Consider the following 22,724-nt stretch of genomic DNA (forward strand, 5'->3'; position numbering starts at 1 on the left):
GGCAGATATTCTGTGGTCTTTTGCTTGTGTGAAAGTGGGGATAGAAGGGAAAGAACTTCATGGCTTTTCCTTCTATGTATGCCATTCAGTATACTCTTCAATACACTGAGAATCTGTTGAGCATTTAATAAGACCTCTGTTTTTGTGGAGCTCACATTCTAGTGGGGGGAAACAGCCCCTAAACAAATAAAGTAATAGAAGTAAAGAGCTATGATAGATTAGGAGATTACTCTGCATAGAATGGTCAGGGGAAGATTTATGGCAGTGACATTCACAGGTGCAGATTTTGTTCAAGTAATCAAAAGAAAGCCAGTAAGTAGAAGAGTATTAAGAGGTAACACTGAAGAAACAGTAGATAGTGTGTAGAATTTTATAAGCATTCTAATCAACAACTCATTCTTTGGGTGGGCCAGGGCTCTTTCTTGTTGCTCATCTTTCTCATCTTAGTTTGTAGCATTTTTTGTTTTTCCTTCTTTTTCTTTTTTATTCGTAGCATTTTGAAACAGTTCCTGCATATGTTATGGTTTGTTTTTTCTTCTTTCAGTCATACGTGCTTATGTTTATATCTGTTTTAATTGTTATGTCTGGTGATTTGAATTGATAAGTGAGACTGGAACATATATTAAATATGCCATCTTGATCCAGTTATGACATCATAAAAATCATACCTATAATTTCAGTGGACCAGTGCAACAGTTTTTAAACTGTAATATTACCCAGAGGGTTTTTTTATCCTCATCGAAGTGATATTATTACCAATCCAAAATGGGTCTTTGGAAAATAAAAGCTGATTGCTCAGAATTTTACTTTCAATAACTCCTTGTCTGCCCTTAGTGTTAATAATGCTTACCCAAGACAGTTATGCTTATTGTCATGTAGGCTGTCTTCCTTCAGACAAATGCTAAATCCTATTCTTAGTGTTTTTGTATTCACTTTTAATCTTGTAGATTAGTAGTAACCACTCTCATGTTTCCCAAAGTATTTATGGTTGTGTATATTAGTTTATATATTAATTATTATAGTAAATTTATTGTTATGAAGTAGTAAATAAAATATGTTAATTCTAGGATTTTTTGAAGGGTGTTGGGTATAAGGACATAAGAAAAGAGATTGATTTTATAGCCAGCATTACCTCATGATGCCAGTTTTTAGAGAATGAATTTAAAACAATTTTGAGTTCGTTTGAAATTTTCTCTGTGCTTACAAAAAGTAAGAAACTTAATTTGCTGTTATTTCTCTGTCACTCTAAGTGCCTTAGATATTTTGTTTTTCTGTTGTGTGTAACAGGCATCTTTAACTCTTAAATAATATGAGAATAAATAAACATTTCATTTTAATAGCATGGGATTTCAGTAACCTTTTTAGTAAATGGCACATATGAAGGAAATAATTTTTAATTTTCAGTTTTCAGAGTTGGCATAATGATGACAAATATTCTGGCATGGAAGATTAATATTCTGCTCTTTTATTCATCTGGTATCTGAATAATATTTTTAGCCAGGCGTGGTGGCACACGCCTGTATTCCCAGCACTCAAGAGGCTGAGGCAGGAGGATTGCTGTGAGTTCAAGGCCAAGCTGAACTACATAGTGAGACCCTGTCTCACAAAATTAATTTTTTTTTTGGTACCAGGGATCAAACTCAGATCCTTGCACTTGCGAGGTAGGCGGCGAAACCACTGAGCTAAATCCCCGGTCCTCAAAATTAATTTTTTAAGAAATGAGCTTTACTACAAATTGAACACCTCAGTCTGATACAGTACCATTAATGCAGATGTACATAGTGTCCTATTTTTGATTAATGATTAGTCCACATAAGAAACTCCAGTATACCAAAAAAATTCTCCATGTTACCTAAATTATTACTACTTTGTTTTCTCCCCCCCCCGCTCCCTCCCTCTCTTTTGTTTTTGGTCTCCATTAGGAGATGTCTCCAGATGCTTCACTTCCAGGGGATCCAGAGGCCTATCCTGCTGCTGTGTCAAGTGGTGGAGCCATTCATCTGCAGACAGGAGGTGGATATTTTGGCCTAAGCTTTACTTGTCCTAGTCTCAAAAATCCTATTAGCAAGAAATCCTGGACTCGCAAATTAAAAAGCTGGGCATACAGGCTACGGCAGTCAACCAGCTTTTTCAAGAGATCAAAAGTCCGTCAAGGTAGTGTGCTTACAGTCAGGAACATAGACTAGGTAACATCACTTTTCATTTACTTATTTTTTTATTCATATACAAATCTTGCCACTTTTTCCACATAGCCCATGTATGTGACATCCTCCCATTAATGTCATTGCCATTTTATTTTTTTCCTTTTGTAACTAATTTGATTTTGCAGTTACTCATTTCATATAGATACTAAGTCTCGGGATAAATCTTACAATGTCTAATTTAGTTAGGGACTTATACAATGTTGCTTATTACATTAACACTTTTTAATTGTTTAGCAGGAGTTAAACTTTTTCTACTTTTCTTCATTCTTGGTAATGTAAACAAATTTAGTCTTAACAAGCAATTTTTTCTTTTCTGCTTACAATTTGACAAAACTTACAGTGGAAACAGAAGATATAAGATCAGCAATTGCTCCTGATCCCATTCCTCTGACACGGGAGTCCACAGCTGATACTAGGGCTTTGAATAGATGTAAAGCAATGAGTGGATCATTTCAGCGGGGTCGGTTCCAGGTTTGTGTCTTTGGTTGAATCCTTACTTAACAAAGGCCTTATAAAAGGTAACAGCAGGGCTGGGGCTGTATCTCAGTGGTAGAGCACTTGCCTAGCTATGTATATGAAACTAGGTTCCATGCCCAGCACTGAAGAAAAAAAAATTAAAAGTATTTGAATAGGGCCAGGGATTTAGCTCAGTGGTTCCATTGCCTGCCTCGCAAGCACAAGAACCTGAGTTTGATCCCTGTTACCACACAAAAAAAAGTATTTGAATATTGATCTGTAGATGATAATTTACTTTAAATGTAGATCTTTTTATTTTTAAGTTGTTCACTTTGCATACATCTCACCTTTTGAAGTCATCTGTAAGGGAAAGTACAGAAATGGGGATTTTAGTAGCTAGAAGACAGTACAGAAATGGTCATCATTTTTTGATGGGTGGGAGATCTGTTTTATAAACTTAATTTCATGTCCTTTGCAATCTTGGCAACTTTGTGGAGCTTTTTGATAAAGATAAAACCAACTCTGTTTATCCAAGGGGCCCAAATACCAGACTGACTATTGGGAAGATAGTCTTTTTCAGTTTTAGTACTACCAATACATGTGCATCATAGCAGATCATCCACTTGTCTATGCTGTATATTGATGTTAAATTTCTTGAGATTTATCTTTTGATTAGGTGGAGCCAGACACTTTTACCTTTTTATATCTCAGGTGATTACAGTTCCTCAGCAGCAGTCAGTGAAAGCAACATCTTTTGGAATAGAACACAGACCAGTATTCAAGGAAAAGCAGTCTAGTGAAGAAGCACTAGCCTTTACTACAACTGCAAAGTCTCAGTTGGTAGAAGTGGACTCTACCACGCACAGTCTTCAGACTTCCATTTCTTCTCAAAAGTTTCAAACTCTTCACAAAACCTTTAAAGAAGATAAAGTAATTCCCAAACAAATTAACAGCTTCTTAGCTTTAAGCACAGTTTGTGAGTCTGATGTATCTTCAGTGACCCCAGAAAAAGAATTGGAAGAAATTTCAGCCATGAGAAGTAGCATGCAGTCTGGATCCAAACTGTTGCTTAAAGAAAGAGAAATATTGACTAGTGGGAAAAAGCTTAGTTCTAATAGTGAATTTTTAGCCAACCTTGCTGGAAATGAAAATGCAGTGGCAAAAACTGGTCCAGAGAGTAATCAGTGCTTACCACTCCATGAACAAGCATATGCTCAAACACAGAGTTCACTCTTCTATTCTCCATCTTCACCAATGAGCAGTGATGATGAGTCAGAAATAGAGGATGAAGACTTAAAAGTGGAGCTTCAAAGATTAAGAGAAAAGTAAGAATTCTTTCTCTTCTGTTATAAATCTGGTTGTCTTGGGTTTTATAGAACTTAATATTTGATTGGTAGCCAATTTAGGATTGGTGACTTTTTAATGATTAAAACTTTTTTATGATTGAAATCTAAAAAACATGCTAATATGAGACAGTTATGAATATTAAAGTCCTTTTATATGAAATATTTTCATAGTTTGAAGATTAATTACAATTGATTATTTGCCAATATGATTTAATTATTCTTCTTGCTGAATTTTTCAGTCATCCTTCAGGGCTTTTGGATTAAGACTTTATAACTATTATTATTACATTATTACATGTCTGATTTTTTAAATGGCTAATTTATGTAGTCAGAGATAGTTCATCTTCTTTAGGAAAAGTTAGATTGTTCCAGGATCAAGCTTATTATTTGGTGAATGAGGTCATCAACCTTCACTAATTATTTTGTGGTACTGTAATGTTTTGTCATGTAGAAGGTGTTTTGTATTTAGTTTTATAAACTAGGTTGTATTTTTTAATAAATTAGTGTTAAATTGCTGAATTCTTTCTAAGTCCATTCGATGGTTCAAAATTCAGAAGGTACTGTACAGATGGGTAATCAGTTGAGTCTACCAATGCACCTAAGCCACCCAGTCTTTCTCCTTAGAGGCTACAAATACTACCTGTTTCTAGTATATCTAGAGTTAGTCTATATATGTACAAATAAATAAACGCATATTTTATTGTTTGTTCTCCCCAAAATAGTAACTTACTCTACACACTGTTCGTTTATCTTGCTTTTTCTTTTATAATTTCACTATATCTTAATCTATATCTATATTTTCTATTTTTATGGTTCTGTAATATAACATTATACATACATACTCATACATTAATTACTGGCCCCCTATTGATGACCCTATGCCATTACTTTGAAAAGTTGAAAACAACTCTGGCAATTTTTGAATGTACCTTATGCTTTAGAGAATTTCTTTCCTGTTCTGGGATTTGAACAACTTGAAAGCAGGGAGAGTCACAGAGGAGATAAAAATATATGGAAAAGGCTGGATTTTAGCCAGATATTCTTACATGTTTAGCTAAAGCTCCATTTAGATGTTCTTTTTTAATATTTCTAGAACTAAAGCAGATTAAAATCCATGGAAATTTCCCAGTTTTAAAGCCTTTGTCCAGAGGAAAAAAACAAAATCCAAACCCAAAACTAATATCAATAAGAGATAATTATAATACCATTTTCTCTTCAACTTATTTCTTTGGGGATTTTTTGTTTTTGTGTTTTGACTGGAGTCTGGGAGACACTTGTGAATGTATGCTTTAAACATTCATCACTGAAAGGTCAATGTTTTACTTTAAATATATGGTGTGATTAAAAAATACAATGAATGCTTAAGTTTAAAATTTCATTTTAGTAAAAGACACATTGCCATTAATCTTCCTCCAAATCTTCAAAATACTCCTCCTTGCGTCAAATACACTTATGCCATCCTTCTTGGCAATGTGACTTTTACTGTAATGATTATTTTATTTAAACATTCACTGTATATTTCAGTCACCCCTTGTATATATACAGGTTTGACTACATTATATATTATGTATACTATACATTACATACACCTTACTATATATTTATTCATAGTAAGCATTATATACACATTGATACTTAGTTATTAAAGTTGTTTAGTATTTGTGATATGAGTATTCCAGTGCTGGTTTTTTTTACTTTTGTTTTTTTGTTTTTTTGTTTTGTTTTTTCTTTTTGGTGCCTGGGGATTGAACTCAGGGCCTCACACATGCTATACAAGTTCTGTCTCTCTGAACTACATCCTCAGTATTGCTGTTTTTAATGATTCTTTTAAACTGTTGCCAAAGACTATTGGTTTTGTACCTGGCTATAATGGTTATAAGTACTTTATTTTGAATATGAAACATGAATTCTTTGTATCTCATAGAACCCAAGAGAATAAAATACTGTTGAGGATTTGTGTATGTATGTGTTTAAGTGACATATGGGAAAATATTTAAAAATAAAATGAAAATCAAACCAAAGAATCTCCCCTTTTTTTCTATCACAGTCTCACTTCTCAGGGGCAAGCACTGGCAGCTATTTGGTATATAACTTGCTGGTCCTTTTTCAATGCATTTACAAATATAAAGTTTCTGTCTTTTACAGAACTGGAATTATACATGCTATTCTACAATTTTTTGACTTAATATTGTGGCCTATACTCTTATCTGTGTAGATCTCCCTTTTTGGAAAAAAATGACTGCATGCTGTTAAATGAATGGGGGTACTCAAGTTTCTTTAATCCCTCCTTAATAGATACTTTAGTTTTTACCAATATTTTGTTTATATAAACTATACTAAAGTAAACATCTTTCTATATTTTTTCTTTTTTTATTAGTACCTGTCTGCAGAACATAGTGAATACATTCATTGTAGGTAGTTGCTACATACACATGACATATCTTAGTTCTTTTTGCATTCCTCCCTCCATCTCTTGGTCTCCTTCCCATTTGCAAAGGATCTATCTCCCTGTTTCCTCTTGTCTTTTATTTTGCTTTTTCATTTTTTTATACTTTGGGTTATAAGAGAAACCATCCAGTATTTAATCTTGTGTGTCTGATTTATTTCACTTAACATTATGGATTCAACATGCATTTATTTTCCTACTAATGACTCAGATTTATTCAATTTCATAGCATAGTAGTATTCCATAATGTACAAATACCATATGTTCTTTATCCATTCATCTTTATATACTCATATGAGTATTTTTGTAGGGTAAATACTTGAAAGTAGAATTGCTGAGTTAATAGGTATATACATTTTAAACTGATACTGCTAAAATTGTGTTCCAAAGTAGCTGTATCGTTTTATATTTCAAACGAAAATATATGAAAGGTGCCTATTTCCTCATATTGTAACAACAGTAGAGACAGGATATTACCAATATTTTAACTTTATGCCAAAAAGGTGAATTAGAAATACTTCATTAGCTGGGCACAATGACATGTGCCTGTAATCCCAGACACTGAAGAAGCTGAGGCAGGAGGTACACAAGTTCATGATCAGCCTGGGCAAAATAATGATTTGATCTGAAAAAATTATTATATTTTGTTCTTTTGATTAATAGTGAGGCTGTATATCATCACATATTTATTGCTATTTTTGTTGCTATTTATATTTCTCTTCTTTGGAATCACCTTTTCATTTTCTTTGTCCTTTTTTCTATGACGTAGTTCCTTATTTTTTTAATTATCAGGAGCTATGTCTATATTCTGAATATTAAGCCATTGGTATATATTGCAAATATTTTGTTCCTTTTTTAACTTGTAATTTATAATAAATTGTTGTATTTTTTAAATTTGTTAGCCTGTGTGTGTGTGTGTGTGTGTGTGTGTGTGTGTCTTACTGTAGATTCAGCCTGGGGTCTTCACACTAAGCTACATCCCCGGCCCTTTTTATTTTGAAATAGGATCTCGGCTGGGTGTGGTGGCACACATCTGTCACACAAGCACTAGGGAGGCTGAGGCAGGAGGATCACCATGAGTTCTAGGCCAGCCTAGGCTACATAGTGAGTTCCAGGCCAGCCTGAACTACATAGGGAGACCCTGTCTCAAACCACCCCCACCCCCATAAAAGAAACAGGATCTTGCTAATTTGTCTAGATGGGACTTGAACTTGTGATTCTCCTATGTCAACCTCCCTTAGTGCTGGGATTACAGGTATGTGCTACTATGCCGAGCTAAGAAAAAGTTAATATTGCTAAACTATTTGATGTTAATTTTGTTTCATCATCTCCCACTGTGTCAACACTTTAGAGATTTATTGACAATTTGTTCATTTTTTTCTTTATGATTGATTAATATATGTTTAGGAAGGCATTTCCCATCCTAAAATTGTGAAAATACTCTATCTGATCATGCTTAATATGAATTCCTTATTAAACTTTATTTGTACTGGTGCAGTGTTTCTTGGCTCATTTTTATCATGCCAGAGCCATTAAAATGTTTTCTGCACAATTTTCATTCAGGCACATTCAGGAGGTGGTAAATCTTCAAACCCAGCAGAATAAAGAGCTGCAGGAGCTCTATGAACGCCTTTGGTCAATTAAAGATAGCAAGGCCCAATCTTCAGAGATTCCTTTGCCACCTGCATCACCACGTCGACCAAGATCTTTCAAAAGTAAACTTCGTAGCCGCCCCCAGTCCTTGACACATGCGGACAACGGCATAGTTGCAACAGGTAAATAATTCATAAAGGTAATTCTTTAAAGGCCTAGTTATTACATGGTTGGCCTGCCCTCACTCTGTAGGGTGTACTTCTTTTTCTACTTTTATTTGGCTCAAACTCACTCTGCAGAGCCTATTTCTTTTCCTACATTTAGTAAAACTTTGCTACCATTAAAAAAAAAACTGGTTAAAGGTCAGCAAAATTAGAAAAACAATGGTAATATAATTTGGTTTTTATTAAGCTAAAGAAGTACACATTATTCTAGAATTCTTTATCTTTTTTAGTGTTAAATGTTCTCTTGTGAAATGATGAGGAGAATTGATAGATACTGGAGAAGGGCTGAGTTTGTTTTATGTTTTCACTTAAAGAACAAATACCTGAAAGTTCACTATTATTCCCTAGAATAGTTTTTGAAATATTACTAGTCATTGGGAACCTTTTGTCTAGTATTTAGAGTTTGTTGAGGAAGTATTGATTTAAAAAAACAAGCCTTTAAAATGTTTGCGTGGTCTATCTGAGGTAAGAGATTTTTATTTATTCATAAGACTGTTAGTAACCCAGCATTTGGGTGGCTGAGGGATAAGGATTGTGAGTTTGAAGCCAGCCTGGCCTAGCTACATAGTAAGACCCTGTCTCAAAAAACCAAAGGGGAGAGCCGGGCATTTAGCTCAGTGGTTACGCCACCTGCCTCACAAGAGCAAGGTCCAGAGTTCAATCCCTGGCACCCAAAAAAAGAAAACAAACAAAAAGAGGTAGGGGTTGAGATAAGGCCATATATGAAATCTCAACCGAACTTGTGGTGGTCTGAACAATGCCTCCCACAAGATGTCTATATGAAAATCTCTGGAAACTTTGACTACATTAGATTATATTGCAAAGGAGAATTAAGATTACAGATGGAATTAAACTGCTAATCAACTGTCTTTAAGTTAGGAGAGAGATATCTGGATCCAGTATAATAACAAGGGTCTTAAAAGTCAAAGAGAGGGCCGGGGATTTAGCTCAGTGGTTCCACCGCCTGCCTCACAAGCGTAAGGACCTGAGTTCAATGTCCAGTACCAAAAACCCTTTAGTACTTCTTATAATGCAGGTCAACTATCAATTAATTTTGAGGAAATTATTAAAATAAAATATTTTCATATTTCTTTCATTTTTTTCAATGTATGGAATTTGTTTTACAAAATAGGATACAGAGAACTATCCGAAATCCAATCAAAGGCTATTAAAGGACCTAGTATAATTCAACTTATAATAGCTCTTCTCTTCAAAAAACATAAGATATGAAAAAATTTGTGTTTTGTTTGGTGACTAGGGAATCAAGAAAATTTTGGTGATTTCCAATTCAAGTGTAACACTAGTGTGACAGCTTGCAGGTCTCAGAAATGCCTGTTATTCTTAACATCTTTTCTTCAGAGTTAGAGTTAAATTCCCTTAATTGTTTATAATTGGTAAGACTCATAACCAGAATTCTAAAACAGCTAGCAATTTTTAACTGTTTTCTCAGTAAAAATAGATTCATCCCTTTCTGCTATAAAGTTGATAGAAAACTAATTGAAAGTACAGAATTAAAACAGAAAAAAATTTTGGTTAATAATTATTAATTTCATTTTTGGCTGTAATACACTGAAAATGTTAAAAGACAAAATCCTTTCTATAAAAGAGATTCATCTATTTGGACTTAAAATTTCCAAAACTCTAGAAAATAAAGTAAAACTAGACTGCATTCTCTTTTACCAGGGATCAAACTCGGGACCTTGTGCTTGGAAGGCAGGTGCTAGAACCACTGAGCTGAATCCCCAGCCCTCCATTCCATTCTTAATAAAAACAAATGAAAAAAATGGAATATTGAGGAAATGACTTATTATGAAATGACTGATTTAATCCAATTCAGATTTTTTGGGGTATGTGTATTCCAGTCATCAAGAAAAACTAGATATAGCTGAGTGGTGGCACACACCTGTAAGATCAGCACTTGGGTGGCTGAGGCAGGAGGATCACCGAGAGTTCAAGGCAAGCCTGAACTACATAGTGAGACACTATCAACAAAACAAAACAAAACAAATGGACCCACTGAATTCAAGTAAAAGTTGTTGAGGCAAGGAAAAATGTTCCTTTTATCCTTAGGCAAGTGGGGGTAAAGAATTAGGAATTAGGCCCCTCTTGGGAGTAGACCTTTCCTGGGGTCTCCTCAGCACAGGGTAACATAGGTGACAACCAACAAATAGACTCACCTGATTGAAGAGACCAACACCTAGATGGGGAGGTTCACTTCAGGACTGAAGTGTTACCACAGAGACTGGGAGCATGAGGAATCAAGGCAAAAGAAAACCCTCAATGTGTCCCGACCTTCTTAAGAGAGTAAAGGGCACAAACAGACAGGAAAATAAATACCAGGTAGGAGAACTCTACAAAAAGTTTATAAAAGGGATAAAGAAATTAGATGAGTTCAAAGAGGAAATGAACCAAACATTCACCGTATTATCACTCAATATACTCAAGGTAAATTCGGGGAAAATAAGTGAAAAACTGAAAGAGTTGACCACATATTCAAAACATGAATGACAGATTCAACAAGGATATAGAATCCTCAATAAGATGTCAGGCAGAAATACCTAAAATAAAACACTGTAGAACTCATAAACTGCAGAAATGATCAGTGTGAAGACAGTGTTTAAAATTGAGGACAAGCATATATGCCACATGGTGGCACATGCCTGTAATCCTAGCACTTGAGAGGCTGAGGAAGGAGGATCACCTCAATTTTGAGGCCAGACTAGGCTACATAGTGAGTTCAAGGACAGCCTGAACTAAAAAAAAAAAATTACAGCCTGAACTATATAGCAATATAGCGAGACCTTATCTCAAAAGACCAAAAAGAGAAAAAAAATTGCGGGCAAAATGGTAAATTATGACAAAGTACTCGAAGCCACAAAAAAACATAAAGAGGGGCCGATATTTAGCCCAGTGGTTCCACAGCCTGCCTCACAAGTGCTAGGTCCCAAGTTTGATTCCCTGTACTAAAAAAAAAAAAAAGGAAGGTAGAGAGGGAGGGAGGGAGGAAGGGAGGAAGGAAGGAAAAAAATTCATTAAAAAAAAACTTACAGAGAACAAGAGAAGACTATCCAGCAGCTACTAGACAACACTAAGGAGACCAATCTAAGGCTAATTGGAGTTAGAGAAAAGCTAGATGATAACACAAATGGATTTACCAATATATTTATAGAAATCATAGAGGAAAATTTCTCTAATATAATTGAATTTAAAATACAACTGATGCTTATAGAACACCAAGTATGATGAAAAATTAAGCTCACCAAGGCTTATCCTTATTAAATTGCCAGATACCCAATCAAAAACCCCAGAATTTTAAAAGCAGAGAAATAAAAAATCATATATAAGATAAACCAATTAGAATTACAGCACACTTCTCAACACAAACCTTAAAGGCCAGAACAGCTTGGAGTGAAGTATTTCAAGCACTCAGAGCAAATAACTTTCAGCCAAGATTAAATTATCCAGCAAAGCTATCCTTTAAAGTAGATAAAGAAATTAGGACATTTCATGAAAACAACCAGTTCAAAAGATATATGAATCCTAAACCAGCACTTCATAAAATTTTCAAGAATATCCTAGACAGAAACAATGAAACTGATACAACTAAAAACACAGATGAGACAAAACACTAAGGTTAATGGATGAACAGCAACATAAAATGACAAGAAAAGAAAAACAAAGGAGTCACCAACAAAGAATGCAACAATAGTAAATAATCAACATATCTCAGTAATATCTCTCAAAGTTAATGGCCTCACCTCTCCAATTAAATGACATAGATTGGCAGACTGCATCAAAAAACAGAATCCAATAGTATGTTGCATTCAAGAAACATAATACAAAAATATATTCATAGACTAAAAAAATTAAAGGGTGGAAAACAATATTTCATGTATGAGGACCCTGAAAAAACAAGCAGAGATTGCAATTCTAACATCAGACATGATGAACTTCAAGCAAAAACTAAATAGAAGAGACAAAGAAGGTCACTACATACTACTTGAAGGAACAATCCAACAAGAACAGATAACATTTATAAATATTTATGCTCTGAATACAGGAGCAACTATCTTCGTAAAACAAATACTGATGAACATAAAAGATCAAATAAACACTAACACAATCATAGTAGGGGATCTTAACACCCCATTGCACAAAGAGATCAGCTAAACAAAAAATCAATAAAGAAATATCAGCGCTGAGCCATACCCTTGAACATATGGACTTAATAGGTATCTGCAGAGTATTCCACCCCACTAAAACAGAGGATACATTCTTTTCTGCAGTACATAGTACGTTTGCCAAAATAGATCACATATTAGTCCACAAAGCCTATTTAAACAAATATAAAAGAATTGAAGGACCGGGGATTTAGCTCAGTGGTTCCGGTGCCTGCCTCGCAAGCACAGGGTCCTGAGTTCAATCCCCGGTACCAAAAATAAAAAAAGAATTGAAATGATCACATATATACTATCAGACCACTGTGCAATGAAATAGAAATCAACAACAGAAGAAATCACAGAAAAAGGGTAGATGCATCTGGAAAATTAACAATGCATACCTAAACAACCAATGGGTCATGGAAGAAATCAAAGAAGAAATTAAAAATTTTCTGGAAGTTAATGACAATGTCTCTACAACTCATCGAAACCTCTGAGACACTATGAAAGCAGTCCTAAGAGTAAAGCTTATCACAATCAATGTTCACATTAGGAAAACAGAACAAGCTCAAATAAATAACCTTATGAGGAATCTTAAGATATTGGAGAAACAACAAAAAGCCAGGCCCAAACCAGAATCACAGAGGGAAATTATAAGTATTAGAGCAGAAATCAATGAAATTGAAACTAAAAAAATTTAAAAATTGAAGAGCTGGTTCTTTGAAAAAATAAACAAAATAGATAACCCCTCAGCCAGACTTGTGAAGAGTCCAAAGAGTCACATCAATGTAATTAGAAATGAAAAAGGCAAAATCACAAAAGACACTGTCAAAATCTAGAAGATAGTAACTACTTTGAAAAATTGTACTACAACAAATTAGCAAAGTTTGAAGAAATAGACAGATTCCTAGGCACATACAAATTACCAAAGCAAACACAAGAAGACATAAAAATGATGAACAACCCAAATAACAAGCAGTGAAATAGAGACAGTAATAAAAAAAAAATCTACCAACTAAAAAAATGTCCAAGATTTGATGGATTCACTGCTGAATTCTAAGATACCTTTAAGGATGTTATATAACCAGCATTCCACATGATTTTCAAAGAAATTAAAAGGGAAAAAGTGCTTCCAAATTCATTTACACAAGCCAGCATTACCCTGATTCCAAATCCAAAGACCTAACTTAAAAAGCAAACTATTGGCCAGTTTCCATAATGAACATAGATCCAAAACTCCTCAATAAGATACTAGCAAATAGAATGCAACACATTATGATCAAGTAGGTTTCATCCCATAGATAAATCAATTAAAGTACATCATCTCATAAATAGAAGCAAGGACAAAAAACATATGTTCATATCAAGAGATGGATAGAAAGCTTTCAACAAAATCTACTACCCCTTCATGATAAGAACCTTGGAGAAAACAGGTATAGAAGGACCATACCTGAATTTTATAAAATCTTAAGCAACAGGGCTGGGGATTTATTTATTTTTTTTATTAAATTCTTTTATTGGTACATTGTAGGTATACAACACAATTACATTTCTCATTGGGAACTGTACCTTTACATAATACATCTTGGTTCTTATTTTTTCCCCATTCCTAGCCCTCCCTTCATGCCCTCTACCCTTCCCTATTTACACATATTTTATTTCTATTTTTTCCATTTCTCATCATTTTTTCCTTTCCCTTCTTTCCTTTCCCCTGCCCCTCCCACTACCCCTACCCCTTTGGACCTTTTCTTCCTATTTTTCATGATCGATTATTCATTCTAATCATTGGTACATTTTAGGTATACAATATAATGACATTCATCATTGAAAATTGGCACCTTTCCATAGTCTCTCTTGGTTCTTATTTTTCACCCTTGCCCAGCCCTCCCTTCAACCCCTCCAGTCCTCCCTATTTACAAAGATTTTGTTCCTATTTTTCCATTTTCTCATATTAATCCCATTCCCTTCTATCCTTTCCCCTAGCCCTCGCACTTCTTTCCCCTTTGCCCCTTTGCTTCCTATTTCACATTACCTATTATACCTTTTAGTCCTTATTTACACTTTCAGTTTCTCACACCAGAGAAACTATTTGGTATTTACACATGTGTGTCCTATTTATTTCACTTAAGAGTATTGCCTCAATGTGCCTCAATGTGCATCCACTTAGCTATAAATGTCTCTAATTTCTCATTTTTTATGGCTGAGTAGTACCCCATTTTATTAAAAAACCACATTTTCTTTATCCAGTCTCCAGTTGATGGGCATTTGGGCTGTTTCCAAGTTTTAGCTATCACAAACTGCGCTGCTATGAACATGGGTGCACATATATCACTGTGGTATGATTCTTTTAATTCTTTGGGGAAGGTACCCAGCAGTGGAATACCGGGGTCAAATGGGACTTCCAGTCCTAGTGCTTTGAGGTATCTCCATACTGATTTCCACAGTGCTTGCACCAGTCTACACTCCCACCAGCAGTGGAGCAGCGTTCCTCTTTCCCCACATCCCCGCCAGCATTTGTTATTGGTTGATTTCATGATAGCAGCCATTCTTTCTGGAGTGAAGTGGAATCTCAGCGTTGTTTTCATTTGCATCTCTCGAATGACCAGTGATGTTGAACATTTTTTCATGTATTTATTTGCTATTTCTACTTCTTTGTCTGAGAAATGTCTGTTCATTTCAGATTCCCATTTTCAGATTGGGTCTTTAAATTTGGGAGGTCTGATCTTTTTAAGTTCTTTATAGATTCGAGATAGTAGACCTTTGTCTGAGGAAGAGCAGGTGAAGATTTTTTCCCACATTGTGGATTGTCTCTTCACACTGCTGGTGGTTTCTCTTGCTGTGCAGAAGCCTTTTAATAAGAAGAGATCCCACTTGTTGATTGTGCTAGTTCATGGGCAACTGAGGTTTTGTTCATAAAATCTTTTCCTACACCGATGTCTTCAAGGGTTCTACCTAACCTCTGTTCCAACTGGTTCAGAGTTTCTATTTTAATATTTAGATCTTTAATCCATTTTGATTTTAATTTAGTGCATGGTGAGAGATATAGGTCTAGTTTTAATCTTTGGCAAGTTGAAGCCCAATTTTTCAAGCATCATTTATTAAAGAGGCTGTCTTTCCTCCAGTGAGGGTATTTGGCTCCTTTATCTAAGATGAGATGGCTGAGTGTGTTTGGCATTTTTTCTGCATCTTCTAATCTGTTCCACTGGTCCTCAGGTCTGTTTCTTTAGGGCCAGGGATTTAGCTCAGTGGTTTCACTGCCTGCTGCACAAGCGCAAGGACCTGAGTTCGATCCCTGGTACCATAAAAAAAAAAGCATTACCTCGAAAATCAAGAACATGACAAGTATGCCCACTGTCACCACTTCTATTTAACAAAGTACTTGAAGCATTAGCGATAGCAATCAGGCAAGAGAAAAAAATTAAAGGGATACACATAGGAAAGGAAGAACTCAAATTATCATTATTTGCAGATGACATGATACTCTACATAGGAGACACAAAGAACTCCACCAAAAATCTTTTTTAATAACTAGCTTTAGCAATGTAGCAGGATATGTGATCAACACACAAAAACCATTAGCATTTGTAATAATAAACATGATGAGAAAAAAATTATGGGAACAATACCATTCACAATTGCTTCAAGAAAGATGAAATATCGAGGAATAAACCTCACCAGGAAGTAAAAGAGCTCTACAATGTAAACTACATGCTCTGAAAAAGGACATCGAAATAGGTATTAGAATATAGAAAGATATATCCACTGTTCCTAGATAGGCAGAGCCAATATAATCAAAATGGCCAACTTCTAAAACTCATATTCAAATTTAATGCAATTCCACTCAAAATACGAACATTCCTCAAATAAACAGAGAAAACAATCCTCAAATTCATATGGCACCAGAAGAGACCCAGAATAGCAAAAGCAATCTTGAGCAACAAAAGCAAAGCAGCAGCATCACAATACCTGACTTCAAGCTATACTACAAAGCAACAGTGATAAAAGTGGCATGGTACTGGAACAAAAAATAAAAACACACACATGGATTCATTGGGAACAGGAGAGGGGATACAGCCCACCCCCCCAGACACATTAAACCATTTATCTTTGACAAAGGGGCCAAAAGCATGTGTTTGAGGAAAGATATCCTATTCAACAAACAGTGTTTGGAAAACTGGCTATCTGTGTACAGAAGATTGAAGCTGGACTCTCTCACCATGTACTAAATGAAATCAAACTGGATCAAATATCTAAACATAAAAACTGAAATACTGAACCTATTATAACAAAATAGGTAAAACACTTTAAGTCATAGGTGTTAGAGAGGATTCAAAAGCTTCTGTATAGGAAAAGAATCAATTAGTGACGAGACAAACTACAGAATGTAAAAAGATTGTGCCACCTATTCCTCAGAGTACTAATATCTCAGATATATAAAGAACTCAAATAAATTAGACCACCTAAAATAAAAGACCTAATCAAGAAATGGGCAAGTAAAATGAATAGACACTTCACAAAGGAAGAAGGACAAATGCCAAAAAAATATGAAAAATGTTTAATATCACTTGTCATTAGAGAAATGTAAATTTTTTATTTAGTTTATTGGTACATTTTAGGTATACATTATCATCACAGTCATTACTGAGAATTTGTACCTGCACATGATATGTCTTTGTACTTTTGTCCACATTCCCATTCCCTCCCATCCTTCCATGCGTCCCTATTAACAAAAAAAAAATTTCTTTCCAGTTTTTCCTTGTTTTCTCATCTTTCCCCTTCTTTCCTTTTTCGGACCCCACCTCCCTACTTCCCCTTCCCCTTAGGACTTTTTCTTCTTATTTCACATTATCTATTACACACTTTGGTCCTCATTTGCACTTTCAGTTTCTCATACCAGAGAAAGTATTTGATATTTACACATGGGTGGCCTATTTATTTTATTTACGAGTATGGCCTCAATGTGCATCAATTTAGCTAGAAATGTGTCTAGTTTCTCGTTCTTTATGGCTGAGAAGTACTCAATTTTATTAAAAAAAAAATCTTCTTTATCTAGTCACTAGTTGATGGGCATTTGGGCTGTTTCCAAGATTTAGCTATTAAATCTCTGCTGCTATAAACAATAGATGTGCATATATTGCTGTGATATGATGCTTTTAATTCTTCTGGAAAGATACCGAACAGGGGAATAGCTGAGTGAAATGGGACCTCTAATCTTAGTGCTTTGAGGTGTCTCCATACTGATTTCCACAGTGGTTGCACCAGTCTACACTCCCATCAACAGTGGTGAAGGGTTCCTTTTTCACCACAGCCCCTCCAATATTTGCTATTGGTTGATTTCTTTTTTTTTTTATTCCAGGGATCGAACTCAGGACCTTGCACTTGCAAGGCAGGCAACAGAACCACTGAGCCAAATTCCCGGCACTAGGTTGATTTCTTTTTATTTTTTTTAATATTATTTTATTGGTACATTTTAGGTATACAATATAATGACATTCATCATTCGAAATTTGCACCTTTACATAGTCTCTCTTGGTTCTTATTTTTCACCCTTCCCCTGCCCTCCCTTCAACCCCTCCATCCCTCCCTATTTACAAAGACTTTGTTTCCATTTTTTCATTTTCTCATAGTAATTCCATTCCCTTCTTTCCTTTCCCCTACTCCTCCCACTTCCCCTTCCTCTTTGCCCCTTTTCTTCCTATTTCACATTATCTATTATACCTTTTAGTCTTTATTTACACTTTCAGTTTCTCACACTAGAGAAACTATTTGGTATTTACACATCTGTGTCCTATTTATTTTACTTAAGAGTATCACCTCCATGTGCATCCATTTAGCTATAAATGTCTCTAATTTCTTGTTTTTTATGGCTGAGTAGTACTCCATTTTATATTTTTAAAAAACACATTTTCTTTATCCAGTCTCCAGGTGATGGGCAATTGGGCTGCTTCCAAGTTCTAGCTATTACAAATTGTGCTGCTATGAACATGGGTGCACATATATCACTATGGTATGATTCCTTTAATTCTTTGGGGAAGATACCCAGCAGAGGAATAGCTGGCTCAAATGGGACTTCCAGTCCTAGTTCTTTGAGGTATCTCCATACTGATTTCCATAGTGGTTGCATCAGTCTACACTCCCACCAGCTGTGGAGCAGGGTTCCTCTTTCCCCACAGCCCCGCCAGCATTTGTTATTGGTTGATTTCATGACAGCAGCCATTCTTTCTGGAGTGAAGTGGAATCTCAGCGTTGTTTTCATTTGCATCTCTCGAATGAGCAGCGATGTTGAACATTTTTTCATGTACTTATTTGCTATTTCTACTTTGTCTGAGAAATGTCTGTTCATTTCAGATGCCCATTTTCAGATTGGGTCTTTAAATTTGGGAGGTCTGATCTTTTTAAGTTCTTTATAGATTCGAGATAGTAGACCTTTGTCTGAGGAAGAGCAGGTGAAGAATTTTTCCCACATTGTGGGTTGTCTCTTCACACTGCTGGTGGTTTCTCTTGCTGTGCAGAAGCTTTTAAATAGGAAGAGATCCCACTTGTTCATTGATTGTGCTAGTTCTCGGGCAACTGAGGTTTTGTTCATAAAGTCTTTTCCTACCCCAGTATCTTGAAGAGTTCTACCTAACCTCTGTTACAGCCAATTCAGCATTTCTGTTTTAGTATTTAGATCTTTAATCCATTTCGATTGTAGTTTAGTGCATGGTGAGAGATATAGGTCTAGTTTTAATCTTTGGCAAGTTGAAGCCCAATTTTTCCAGCACCATTTATTAAAGAGGCTAACTTTGCTCCAGTGAGGGTGTTTGGCTGCTTTATCAAAGATGAGGTCGCTGAGTGTGTCTGGAGTTGTTTCTGCATCTTCTAATCTGTTCCACTGGTCCTCAGGTCTGTTTCTTTGCCAGTACCATGCTGCTTTTATCACTGCAGTTTTCTATAATTTCAGGTTGGGGGTTGTGATACCCCCTGCCATGTTTCTGTTACCTAGAATTGCTTTTGCTATTCTGGGTCTCTTCTTGTTCCAAATGAATTTTTGGATTATTTTCCCAAGTTCTGTGAAGTATGCTGCTGGCATTTCAATTGGGATTGCATTGAGTCTATATAGCAGTTTTGGAAGTATGGCCATTTTCACTATGTTGAGCCTTCCTACCCAGGAGCAAGGGATGTCTTTCCATTTTCTGGTATCCTCTTCAATCTCTCTTTTCAGAGTGCTATAGTTTTCAGAGAAGAGATCTTTGATTTCTTTTGTTAGGTTGATTCCTAGGTATTTCAGTTTTTTGGATGCTATTGTGAAAGGAACTGTTTGACCCATTTCTCTCTCAGTGAGTCTGTTGTTCGTATAGAGGAAAGCTATTGATTTTTGTGTGTTGACCTTGTATCCAGGTACTCTACTGGATTTGGTTATTAAGTCTAGAAGACTTTTGGTGGAGTTCTTGGGGTCTTCTATATAGAGTATCATGTCATTTACAAATAATGACAATTTGACTTCTTCATTTCCAATCTTTATTCCTTTTATTTCTTTCTCTTGTCTACTTGCCATGGCTAATGTTTCCAAAACTATATTGAACAGGAGTGGTGGTAGTGGATATCCTTGTCTTGTTTCTGATTTTAGTGTGAAGAATTTCAGTTTTTGACCATTTAGTATGATACTGGCTGTTGGCTTTTCATAGATGGCTTTTATCAGAATGAGGTCGAGACTGTCTATTCCAGTTTTTTGTAGGGTTTTTATCATAAATGCATGTTGGATTTTGTCATATGCTTTTTCTGCATTTATTGAGATGATCATATGGTTTTTGTCCCTGGCTCTATTGATATAGTGTATTACGTTGATTGATTTGCGTATGTTGAACCATCCCTGCATCCCTGGGATGAATCCCACTTGGTCAGGGTGTATAATCTTCTTGATGATCTTCTGCATTCTATTTGCGAGTATCTTACTAAGGATTTTTGCATCTATGTTCATTAGTGAGATTGGCCTATAGATCTCTTTTTCAGTTGGGTCATTCTCTGGTTTGGGGATCAAGGTGATGCTTACTTCCAGGAATGAATTTGGGAGTATTGCTTCCCTTTCAATTTCATTGAAGAGTTTAAACAGTAATGGCAATAGTTCCTCTCTAAATGTCTTGTAGAATTCAGTAGTGAAACCATCAGGACCTGGGCTTTTCTTAGTTGGTAAGTTTTTAATTACATTTTCAATTTCATTGATTCATATTGCATCATTTAGAATTTTTAGGTCTTCTTCGTTCAACTTTGGTAATTCATATATATCTAGGAATCTATCCATTTCTTCTGTGTTTTTCATCTTACTGGCGTGTAGCTTCTCAAAGTAGGTATTGATGATCCTCTGGATTTCTGCTGGGTCCATTGTAATTTTGCCCTTTTCATTCCTAATTGCATGGATTTGGGCTTTTTCTTCCCTTTTTCTGATAAGATTGGTAAGGGTTTGTCAATTTTCTTATTCTTTTGAAGAACCAACGCTTGGCTTCATTGATTTTTTTTGTATTGTTCTCTTAGTCTCCATTGAATTGATTTCTGCTCTGATCTTTATAATTTCCTCCCTTGTATGAGCTTTGGGTTTGTCCTGCTCTTCTTTTTCTAGAAGCTTGAGGTTCAGCATCAGGTTTTTTAATTGGGCTCGCTCTGTTTTCCTAATATGAGTATTCACTGCTATGAGTTTCCCTGCTTTCATTGTGTCCCATGGATTCTGATATGTTGTATTGTCATTGTCATTTAATTGAAGGAACTGTCTGGTTTCTTCCTTAATTTCCTCTGTGACCCATTGGTTATTCAGAAGTGTTCTGTTCAATTTCCATGTGTTTATGAAGTTTTGGGGGTTTCTTTTTCTGTTGATCTCTAATTTCATCACACTATGGTCTGATAATATACAGGGGATAACTTCAGTTTCTTTGCACTTACTTAAACATGTTTCATGAGTGAGTATGTGGTCTATTTTGTAGAAAGACCCGTGTGCAGCTGAAAAGAATGTGTATTCTGATTTTGTGGGGTGGAACACTCTGTAAACATCTGTTAACTTCATTTGTTCAAGAGTTTGATTGAGTTCTAGTATTTCGTTCCTTGTTTTTTGTCTATTTGATCTATCTGTCTTAACTTATATGCCTGTGTGTAGATTTTTTTTTTGATGATGGCTACTTGGAGTCCTATATACCTCACTTATCTGTATGTCAAGTTCCTTTCCCCTGCTTGGGATGTTTTCTGCCATCACTTCTGTGAACAGTTTTTTTATGTCATCTGCACTCTCTCCTGTTTCTTCTTTGACTCTGATCAGTCTTATGGTATTCTTTTTTACATTGTCTAGCAGCTGCTGGATTGATGTCTCATGGCCTCTCACAATTTTGAAGCAATTTTTCTTTTCCTGATCACAAATTGCAATCTTATCTTCTATATCTGAATTTCTGTCCTCACATTGGCTCGTTCTGCTTTGTAGACTTTCAGTGGAGTTTTTAATCTCCTGGAAATCTGTTTGCATCTGTTTCCTATGTTGATATTCCATCTTGTTCCTGAGCTCCTGTCTAGATTTATTAATCATGCCTTGCACTAGGAGCACAATCTCTACTGTTCTGTGAGAAATTATTTCTGATTTCATTGTTTCTAGATCCTCTTTCATTGCCAGTTCAGGGAGTCCAGGTGGTTGAGCATCAGAGTGTTCCATCGCATTTCCCTTTGGGGTTGCTGTAGGTGATCTGGAAGGCTGGCTTTGAGATTTGTTTATGTGTCTTCTCATTTAGATGGGGGTTTGGGCGGGTGTTTGTGCTGCTGGTGCCCACGTAGCTCACCTCCTCCATGCTGGGAGCAGTGGTATGGCCGCCTGGAAGCTTCCTCTGTGCTGGGAGCGGTGGTTCGGCAGCCCAGAACCCTCCCCTGCACTGGGAGCGGTGCTACGGCGGCCCAGAAGCCTCCTCTGCACCTAGGTTCACTTCTTTATAGCAGCCATACTTTCTGGAGTGAGGTGGAATCTCAGTATTCTTTTCATTTGTATTTCTCCAATAACCAGTGATGTTGAACATTTTTTCATATGTTTATTTGCTGTTTCTACTTCTTTGAGAAATGTCTGTTCATTTCAGATGCCCATTTTTGGATTGGGTCTTTAAATTTGGCTGCTGTGATTTTTTTTTTTTTTTTAGTTCTTTATTTATTCTAGATAGTTGACCTTTGTCTGAGGAGCAGCTGATCAAAATTTTTCCCACATTGTGGATTGTCTCTTCATTCTGTTGGTGGTTTCTCTTGCTTTCCAGAAGCTTTTTTAAAAGATGAGGTTCCACTTGTTGATTTTTTGCACT

The 22,724-nt window shown here is 35.7% G+C and overlaps 1 protein-coding gene and 1 long non-coding RNA gene across 15 annotated transcripts in view; one reads left to right on the forward strand and one right to left on the reverse strand.

Moving 5' to 3' along the window:
* Positions 1 to 22,724, forward strand: part of Wnk3 (WNK lysine deficient protein kinase 3) — a 220,166-nt gene that overhangs the window by 160,909 nt on the left and 36,533 nt on the right. For 13 of the 14 annotated variants that reach the window (XM_021251218.2, XM_087189626.1, XM_021251217.2 and 10 more), the window contains 4 exons: positions 1,923 to 2,154; positions 2,545 to 2,675; positions 3,372 to 3,985; positions 8,016 to 8,227. In XM_021251218.2, coding sequence (XP_021106877.1) covers positions 1,923 to 2,154; positions 2,545 to 2,675; positions 3,372 to 3,985; positions 8,016 to 8,227 — 1,189 coding nt within the window. The remainder of the gene's footprint in view (positions 1 to 1,922; positions 2,155 to 2,544; positions 2,676 to 3,371; positions 3,986 to 8,015; positions 8,228 to 22,724) is intronic. The other variant, XM_021251220.2, reaches the window with a different exon arrangement.
* The window catches only part of LOC147824402 (uncharacterized), a 153,952-nt gene that overhangs the window by 66,301 nt on the left and 64,927 nt on the right, over positions 1 to 22,724 (reverse strand). The window lies entirely within an intron of this gene.

This window comes from Heterocephalus glaber, unplaced genomic scaffold, assembly GCF_053883595.1.
Source record: "Heterocephalus glaber isolate CG9 unplaced genomic scaffold, H.glaber_assembly_v1.0 deba00001545, whole genome shotgun sequence".
NCBI classification, from domain to species: Eukaryota; Metazoa; Chordata; class Mammalia; order Rodentia; family Bathyergidae; genus Heterocephalus; species Heterocephalus glaber.